Below are 9576 nucleotides of genomic sequence, written 5' to 3'. Positions count from 1 at the left end.
AAAAATGTGGAACGCGTATTGTCTTGGAAATTTGCGACTTTAGATAAAGATGGAGATGGTTATTTGGACAGAGCGGAATACAAGGAACTTCGTAAACTTGCTAAAAAAGCAGTTAGACCTAAAAGATGTGCACGTACATTTGCACGAACCTGCGATCTCAATCGAGATCTGAAACTCTCGAGGCAAGAATGGGGTGCTTGTCTGGCCAACGATTTCACTCGTAAGTCCTTACACGTGCCACCTTTTACCTAGTTCTTTTTCTTCTTCTTCTTCTTCTTCTTCTTCTTTTTTCTTCTTTTCTTTTTCTTTTTCTTTTCTTTTTCTTTTCCATCCTCTTTTCTTCTTCTTCTTCTTATCATTCTGTTGTTACGGATTTATCCTGAATGCGGGCCGATTAAAGCACATTAAACAATCATGGAATATCCTCTGCACGATACCACCTCTTTTTCTCGATTTGTCATCATCGATGAGTTCTCTAAAAAATTATTATCGTTTTCATTTCGATGCTTGCAAGCGAAAAATTCTTTTGTTTTTTTATTTTATTTTTTTTTTCTCCATCTCTCTCTCTCTCTCTTTCTCTCTCTCTCTCTCTCTCTCTCTCTCTCTCTCTCTCTCTTTTTTTCTCCCTCTCTTAAGTGGATGGTCGAAATCTTCCTCGCATTAGTCACGCACGCATGATGAATCATTCTATTGGTATATAATCACATTACTATTCGAAATACGAAACCGCAAGGGAACAAAGTTTGATCTTTCTTTAGACATTTATCCTTTGCTTTATCAGGAAGTACATTACTTAAATGGTTTCATAATCATAGACTTTGTCAGAAATTAATAAATTAAATGCAAATGTCTTTTGGCATAAGGAATGTACAATATTGTCCAGCATATCTCTAATAATACACATTGAAACTTTAATAGTTAATATTTTCAGTACTTTGTCAATTTGTTATCACCCGTGTTTTAGATTACCTTGTTCTTTAGATATAAATGAAAAATGAAAAAAAAAATAGGATCTCGTTACCTTTACATACATGATATTTTCTTTCATAGTTATGGGTAATTAGGTACGGAATTATAATATCGCTGTCGTTATTAGAATCATCTCTATTTTCAAAAAGGGATGATACGTGGTTGAGATAACTGATAATTAAATGACAGGAATATTGGAACAATATGCGAAGAAGATGAAGAAACGAAAGAGGAAACACGACGTCATGACGAAAGAGGTAGGTTGTATTATTTGTTTTCACTTTTTACAATACTAATCTCAAATTATATAAATTAGAAAATTCATCTTTCTCAATCAGAATCACGTATTAAGAGTTTATTTCTTTATTTTTCATTATGATTTCAGTAAGAGTTCCGATCAGCGTTGTCGTATTATTCGATCGAAGATCCAACTTCAAATATTACTTCTACTTAAACTTGACGTCGACTAGGTATTCTTCGAAGAATAATGAAGTTAGTAACTCGTATAGAATTGCTATGAAAAAAAAAAAATAATAATAATAATAAAAAAAAGAAAAAAAGAAAAAAAATTCTTGCTAATACATATGTATATACATACAGGGTGTTTCCTTATTGATAAGAATCGCAAATAATTTGCATAATGTGATCTATCAAACAACGTATGTAAAAAGATTTTCTTAATAGTTTTAATCCCTAACGAGACATTTCAATATTGCAAGTTAAAGAAAACAGCCTGTATATTATGCTATTTTGATAAGGACCTAATAATATATGTTTCAAATTACGATTAACGTGCACCTCTACGAAGAAGGTGATGGGTGTTAAAAGAAGATTAGGAGAAGGAGGAATAAGACGACGATTGGCCAGTTGGATGAAATATTGTCATCGTTCGGGATAACTGGGCAATTATACTATTGCAGTTTGGATCGAACATGGTAGAAAAATAAAAAAGAAAAAGATAAACAAACTACGATCATTTTTCATATGGACGGTAACGAGATCCTTGACTGCAGTATGATAATTAATCATTAAGCAAGAACATAAATTTACGTTTTATCGAAAAAAAAAAGACTCTATCATTCTCATGTTCGTCCTTGAGTAAAAGAGATATCTTAAAAATTTATCGTTAAATATCGTCATGTCTAACAATTAGTTAATTACGGTAGACTTTAGGATGTAAAAATTGATTCGTTGATATGCTGGACATAGAAAGGAAAGATCTTTTCACTGATAGAGTGTTTAAACCTTTTCCCTTTCGACATTTTTCTCTTCCTATCATACTCTACCATATCAAAAATAGAGATATACATATACATACATATATATATGTGTGTATATACATATATATATATATATATATATATATACACACATATATACTTTATACATATTTTCTTCGTCTCGCATGTTTGTATCGAAATATTCGAAATAGTATGCGACAAAAGAAAAAAAAGAAAAAAAAAAAAAACAGAGAGAATTATTGTGACACAATTTGCGTTGTCAATATAATCCTCCTTCTCCTTAGCTTCGTGAAAATAAACGAAAGTTTGTTTTATTAAACGTATGCAACAATGAGAAAGAAAAAATAATTCCCATCGATAGGATAGGCAGGCTCGGAATGTGCATGCATGTTTCTTTTCATATACATATCATGCTTCATTTCTAATTCTAATCCGCTTGAAAGCTTCTATTGATACTAGCACGATGTAAAATGGAAAATGTGATTTCGTTTACTTGGTGGTTCATTGATCTTCGGTATGCATTATTTAACATGCAAGAACCTACGTTGAATACGCGTATCGACTGTCAACGAGGGATAAGACTAAAGTTGTTAACGTTAAGTCGCGTCGTAAATTAAGAATGTCGTTCCGAGACAGGATATATCGTAAAAGCGAGACCCGCTAGATAGTTCGTCGCTAAGGTTTAATATTCGCAAATTCTGCAGGAAGTTTGCCCACACATATGTAGCTGATCTCGCTTTGGAAGGAATTGAAGCAATTGACTTCGTGTAACACGCGCCTGTTTAAAACTATCCTCCTCATTCTTCTCTTCTCGTTGTCGTCTCAAGTTTTTACACCCACGCGGGTTCTTCCGTCGATAAATACCTTTATTTTTGAGGTCGAGACAAAATTGAGAAAAGAGATTGAAATAAAACGATAAGGGCCGCGGGTGAAAAGGAAATTTTTAATAATGATAAAAGATGATATTATTTTTCAAGATTTCGATATAAAATTTGTCAACGTTGTACATTGTTTTATCAAAGACGGTGGGTTGCACGATCGCAAAGTGAACAAAATGAAAGTAAAAATATGTGTATGGCATGATCCGTGCGTGCATGCGACTTTACTATGTCTCTTCTTCTTCTTTTTCTTCTTCTTTTCTATTCCTCCTCCACCAACCCTTTACCCCCCTTATGAATTACGAATTGCTGCTATGCTTTTGAGCAATGGTGCGCGAATGACGCAAAGCAAACTGTACATATATAGGTAAAGCCGGTCGGCTGAGTGACATCATTGTTATCATTTAGTACGTTTGTTCTTGTCGCTGAACTCCGCAGCAGATCCTCCCGAGGTCCCCGAGGACCAGAGGACACAGGCCACTGATCAAGGTGAGTTTCAGTCCTGTAATGTCCTTTGGGGTAATATTATCGCATTTCTTTTTTTCGTCTCTTCTCGAGTATCACTCGTAATAATAGAATATTAATTTCATGAAATTCTCTACATTATCTCCATCTTTATTTGCATATAAATATATATAAATATATATATATATATATATATATATATATATATATATATATATTTTTTCTGGATTTTTTTTTAAATGAACATTTTTTATGAACGATAATCCAGGCAATTTATTGCGACTTTTAGCCGTAATATATTCCATGTATATATGTAAATATGTAATTTGTTCAAAATAACAAATAACTAACAAAAAAGTGTTGAGTCCTTCGAATTTTAATATACTACGTAATCTCTATAACTTCATTCACATTATTTCAGTACTCAAAGGTAATTCCTCGCCTGTACATTCGAGGCCTACGTTTAGCGATAATCCAGTCGATACCAAAGAAGAAAATGATGGTTTGTTTCTTCTTGAACACGCATTTATCATTTTTATATTGTTTAATTTTAATAACAAATTTTTATAATGCATCAGCGACTGACTGTATATCGGATAGGCGATCGGTATTGGAAGATCAAAGACAAAATTCACAAGAAAAGTTTTATATACCACAATGCACACCAGATGGTAGATATCATCGTGTACAATGTTATTCCGGTTATTGTTGGTGCGTTTATCAAGATACAGGAAAACCTATACCTGGTACATCTTCGAAAGACAGTACACCAAATTGTAATCCAGCACCTACACCTAGCAGACCAATGAAGGGTATATATTTACTTTTCTTATTTAAAAATACGAATGTAATTTATTTCAAATTGTTTGCTTTTTCTTTTTTCTATTAGGATGTCCCGAATTGAAGAAACAAATTTTCCTACGAGACTTGATGGATTTAATGCAAAAGAAAATGAAAGCGTCTAGTACGGATTCGAGCGAGATAACAGCCAACTGGCAGGCTTCCAAAGAAGAACAAGTAGCCACGTGGCACTTCGTAATGCTCGATAAAAACAAGAATAAGGTGTTTAATTAATTTTTATTTATTATTTGTCATGATATATCGCTAATAGTAACGTACCTTTATCTTAATGAAATCTTAATTATAGATTTTAGAAAGAAAAGAATGGAAGAGCTTTCGCATCATGGTCTCCAACAATAGATTGCTTCGTAAATGTGGCAAAAAATTGCCTAGGTATTGTGATATTAATAATGACAGAAGAATCAGTATGACGGAATGGTTGAGTTGCCTGAATGCTCAACATCCGGTAACAGGTAAGTTTTTCTATCAAAGATATTTTATTTTAACAAATGATAACTTTTTTTTATTGTCTCAATAATATATTTATTAGCTGAAAATCCGGAAAAATCATCTACAAGCAAGCCAAAGAGGATGGGTCCTAATCCATTGGATCAATTTCTCAATGATGACGATTAATAGAAACCCTTTGTGATATATACATTATCATTTAATCTATGCAATGTGAAAGCATTGTGATAATTTAGTATTATTCAATCATAGAACTTATTTGAAAATAAGATTGAAAAATTCGAAAAGTCATTTATTAATTTTACGTTATTCTTTTACTTCGTATTTGACGATGAACGCGAATTTCATCTATTTTCCATACATAATGTTATCAATCCTTGGTAATCTATTAATGGGATAAAGAATTATTTCTTTATTTTTCAATTATTACTTTATCCGAGATATTCATTTTAATTACTTTTAAGGGATAATTGAATGTAAATCAAAATAAAAAAACATTGTATATATAAAAATCAATTGTAATTTCAACGATAAACAACAATGGTAAATTTGTGAATATATTTTTGTATACTTGTCTTAAAAATATAGATACTGTTCGTAATATTATTCCAATAGTATCTATGTACATATCCAAGATCTGCTTTTATTATCATAAAAGATAAGATGAACACAGAAATGTAAGAACCGAGAAAATTCGAATGTTTATCTCGATTCCATTATTAAAAGTCCGACAATCCATATTATGATACAATGAATCATACAAGAGTTTTTACAAATACAATTACACGCCAGATTATATATTAGTATATTAGATTAAGGACTGTGATGAGTCTTATTGTTAGAGAATAAAACCATAAATTTAAACGTACTTTATACATTTATGTAGATCTTTAAACTCCATTGTTTAATTTATATTTGAATACGTGTGTGCGTCTTGCTTGGATATAAGACCACAGGTATGCGTGTGTATGTATGTAAATATATATATATATATATATATATATATATATATATATATATATATATATATATATAAATACAAAGAATAATGCATTTATCAGATCATAATTACGTACAAAAGATAACAAATTTATATGCACGTGCTCACGCATACGTATACACACACACACACACACACACAAAATTTACACAATTCTTTCACGCTCAGTTTCATGTAACACTTTTATAACCTAAACAATTAAATTTTATTCATAATTTCACTTGAAAAACACATAGTGGTATCGCTGACATGTATACATATGTTACATATTTGTATAAGTTATTATACATTATATCCTTATAATGAAATCAACAATTATAGAGAGGTAACGATTCTAAACAGAGGGTATAAAATATATATACAATGGTATTAAATGACAGGATAAATGAGGAAATAAAAAAGAAAAAGATACTGCTAGAGACACAAACAGGATTCAGGAAAAACAGAAGTATAATAGAAAACTTATAGATCTAACAGCATATATTAGAAAAGAAATGAAATAAAGAAAGAGAGAATTAATGGCATTCCTTATAGATTTAAGAACACCATTTAATACAGTAAACAGGGAAGTGCTGAGAAAGTTAAACGGAAAGGCAGAAATAAGAGAGAAGATAAAAATAGTTTAAGAGAAAAGTCAGAAAAATTCTAAATAAATGAAGAAGTTTTGCAAGGAAGCATGAGACCAAATCTTTTTACAATACTGATTGTAGATTTAGAAGAATTATTAAGGAAAAAATAAGAAAAAACAAATAGCGTGTATAAAAGAAACGACGAGAGATTCGAAAGGAAAAAATTGAAATTGTACGACAAAAGATCAAAAATTATTAGACAGAAAATGATATTGAGAAAGTTAAAATATTTATATATATATGGGAAAAGAAAAAGTTGAAACGATGGCTGGCACACGTTGAAGAATGTGGTTACAGTCAAATAAGAGTAGAACAGCAATTGAACAAAGAGAAGAAATTAAAAACAATACTGAAAGAAAAGTATGGTAGAAATAGAATCACTGGAATAAAATATAAACTACCAAACCATATCACAAGATATAAAGTATCATGCGTACTTTAAAGTTTAAAGTATGCTTAAAACGACCAAAGAGTTCCTTTTAGGAACATTGTATTAAACGAAATTAGATTAAGTTTATTTTAAGTTAAAAAAGACTGTAACTAATTTATGAGTTATAAGATTAATAGTTTTTATGTTTGTATTTTGTAATATCAAGTCCTCTTTCTTGGCTTATTGGGCCATAATGAATGATATTAAATATATTATATTCTTATAAAAAAGACTAAAAAATAAAAATGCTATGGGACGCATTCATTATTACATGTGCTACTCTTATTAATTTATTTAGAAAACTCGATCTTGATATCCACTATCGGCCATACTTGAACTAGGTTTTGTCGGACCACCTGGTACTTGATGATGAGGATGTCGCATATGACCTGGTCGTCTTGGTGGTGCTAGATATTCAAACATACTTTGTGTATGTTGTGCTAACATTTTACTGAGATCACAAGGCATTGGATCAGTCCAGAAAAAGTCATGATTTAAAGCAGAATCAGAATCGTATCTTTTACTAGGATCAAGGATAAGAAGTTTATCCAATAAGTCACAGGCATAGGGATCTTTTAAATATGGCTTCAGTCTATCTTTAACCTAAAAATTAAAACGAATATTAATTCAATATAATCTTAATAAATTACACATATCTTTTTATTTCTTGAATTATCTCTGCTTACTTTTCTTTTCTGGCCCTTGGGTAAATCCATTTTATTAAATAATTCTAAACGTTCTACTCCTGGCCAAACTTCAGTCGTTATAGAACCACATAATTGTGAAATTAATATTAATTGTTGTTGTTCTGTATTACCTTGCATTATAGGCGATCTTCAAATTAATTAGAATAAAATTCACACTTGTTAATACACGCATGCATAAACTAATTTAGAACATCTTTCATATTTTATTAATTAATTTATGAATATACCTTGTCCACATTTCAGCCATTATACATCCTGCACCCCATAAATCTACTGGTGGACCATAATTTCTATCCCCTAATAATAACTCCGGAGGCCTGTACCAAAGAGTCACAACTCTGTTTGTGTAACGATTTGGTTGACCATTCTTATTAGCGCTAAATGCTCTTGCTAAACCAAAATCGGCCAGTTTCAATATGCCATTTTTTGTAATTAAAACATTCGCAGCCTTCATATCTCTATGTAAAATCTGAAAGTAGTTGATTAATTATGAACTTCTCATTATTTGATATACCTATATCATATCATTTGTATGTAAACTTACCTTATTACTATGAATATAATACAAGCCATTTAACAATTGCTGCATGACCTTTTTAATTTCTCCTAAACTAAATTTTACATTTACATTGGATAACAAACCAGCAAGATCATGTTCGCAAAAATCAAATACGAGGTAGAAAGTAGACCGATATCTATTGTACTGTGTCGCTGCAAAAGTTCCTAGTTATATTTTATACACATTGATGTACATAAAATAAACGAAAAAGTATAAAGAAAACTTCTTACCTCTTGTTCTACAAATTTCTATAAGATTCACTACATTTTCATGTTTCAATAATTGTAATATTCTTATTTCTCTTAGTGCAGTTATAGGAAACTGAAAAAAGAAATAGAATCGTATTTAATAATACTTTATAAATTCTGAAAATACAGAATTATTTATAAATATACTGATATGTTTTGTTTTATATACTCATTTATACGGCAGAAATAAATTTAATTTATTTATTTATTCATACAATTACACGAGTCTATAAAGTAGAAATTTATAAAAACAATAATATAAATAATATGTTGACAATTTGTTAACATATATTAACTCTTTGCAGTCAAACTTCCACGACATTCCCAACAATGAGCGCTTTTATCTCTTTTGTTGATGTTAAAACCGACATCAATGAAAATATTTGTTCATCTATTTACTTCATTGAAATTGAAAATTTTAAGGAAAACGATATTTTCTGATATAAATGTGTATCAATATTCTAAGAAATTATTGGTAGAAATAAAAATTAAAAACGATCATTCTAAAGATTTACATTTTTTCATAAAATAAAATATGAGTCCAAAATGTTCTCTTTCTATACATACCCCTTCTTTCTCATTATCCATCAAAACTTTTTTCATTGCTACGAATTTTTTATTAGTTTTTTTATCCCTTGCTTTGAATACTTCTCTATAATTCAATAAAAAATGTAAGATATTAAACTTTTTAATGAATACACATGACTTAACCTAAAGATTGAAATAAAATGTAGAAATTTTACCCGAAAGTACCCTGACCAATTTTCGCAACTTTTTCATATTTAGAAGATTCATCGCAATGAGGAAAATCAAATTCTTCGATATATTTTTCTTTTTCTTTTGTATTCATATTATTTGCTCCAAACAAAAAATAATACAAAAAATTAATTCACACACTCGTAACACTGATGTTTTGATGTATAGCTATAGCTTTAAAAATTTAGTATTATTTGTAAATGGAACTCAAGTTTCCCATAACCTCTTAATTTATTGGACAAAAGTAGTTCATTCTGATTCGTCCGTATACTATTTCCGGTTTATTAAAGACAATTTATTAATTGTAAAACACTAAATTAATTTGTAACAGTAAAAAACTAATATAATCCCCTATTTTTTACAATAATAAAAACTAAGGGATTATA

The 9576-nt window shown here is 29.9% G+C and overlaps 2 protein-coding genes across 8 annotated transcripts in view; one reads left to right on the top strand and one right to left on the bottom strand.

Moving 5' to 3' along the window:
* LOC124950784 (SPARC-related modular calcium-binding protein 2) overlaps nt 1-5729 on the top strand; it is a 10377-nt gene extending 4648 nt beyond the window's left edge. For 3 of the 6 annotated variants that reach the window (XM_047498075.1, XM_047498076.1, XM_047498071.1), the window contains 7 exons: nt 1-220; nt 3497-3577; nt 3975-4055; nt 4132-4365; nt 4443-4615; nt 4701-4866; nt 4944-5729. The exon at nt 1-220 is cut by the window's left edge and continues 5 nt beyond it. In XM_047498075.1, the coding sequence (XP_047354031.1) occupies nt 1-220; nt 3497-3577; nt 3975-4055; nt 4132-4365; nt 4443-4615; nt 4701-4866; nt 4944-5029 (1041 nt within the window). In that variant the 3' untranslated portion in view covers nt 5030-5729. The remainder of the gene's footprint in view (nt 221-3496; nt 3578-3974; nt 4056-4131; nt 4366-4442; nt 4616-4700; nt 4867-4943) is intronic. The other 3 variants (XM_047498072.1, XM_047498073.1, XM_047498077.1) reach the window with 3 other exon arrangements.
* A 145-nt stretch (nt 5730-5874) lies between these two features.
* On the bottom strand, nt 5875-9371 carry LOC124950785 (cyclin-dependent kinase 9-like). Of its 2 annotated transcripts, none has more exons than XM_047498078.1 (7): nt 9178-9371; nt 9002-9086; nt 8417-8507; nt 8172-8350; nt 7855-8096; nt 7607-7754; nt 5875-7523 (listed from the first exon to the last, which is right to left on the bottom strand). In XM_047498078.1, the coding sequence occupies exons 1-7, from the start codon at nt 9282-9284 to the stop codon at nt 7215-7217; spliced, it is 1161 nt and encodes a 386-aa protein (XP_047354034.1). In that variant the 5' UTR covers nt 9285-9371; the 3' UTR covers nt 5875-7214. The 2 variants fall into 2 exon arrangements, with proteins under 2 accessions (XP_047354034.1, XP_047354035.1); XM_047498079.1 differs by having other exon boundaries at nt 5876-7523; nt 8172-8338; nt 9178-9370.
* Between the last annotated feature and the right edge of the window lie 205 nt (nt 9372-9576).

This window comes from Vespa velutina, chromosome 7, assembly GCF_912470025.1.
Source record: "Vespa velutina chromosome 7, iVesVel2.1, whole genome shotgun sequence".
Classification (NCBI taxonomy): domain Eukaryota; kingdom Metazoa; phylum Arthropoda; class Insecta; order Hymenoptera; family Vespidae; genus Vespa; species Vespa velutina.
Note: the sequence above shows the minus strand (reverse complement) of the source record. Positions and strands in the feature narration are given on the sequence as shown.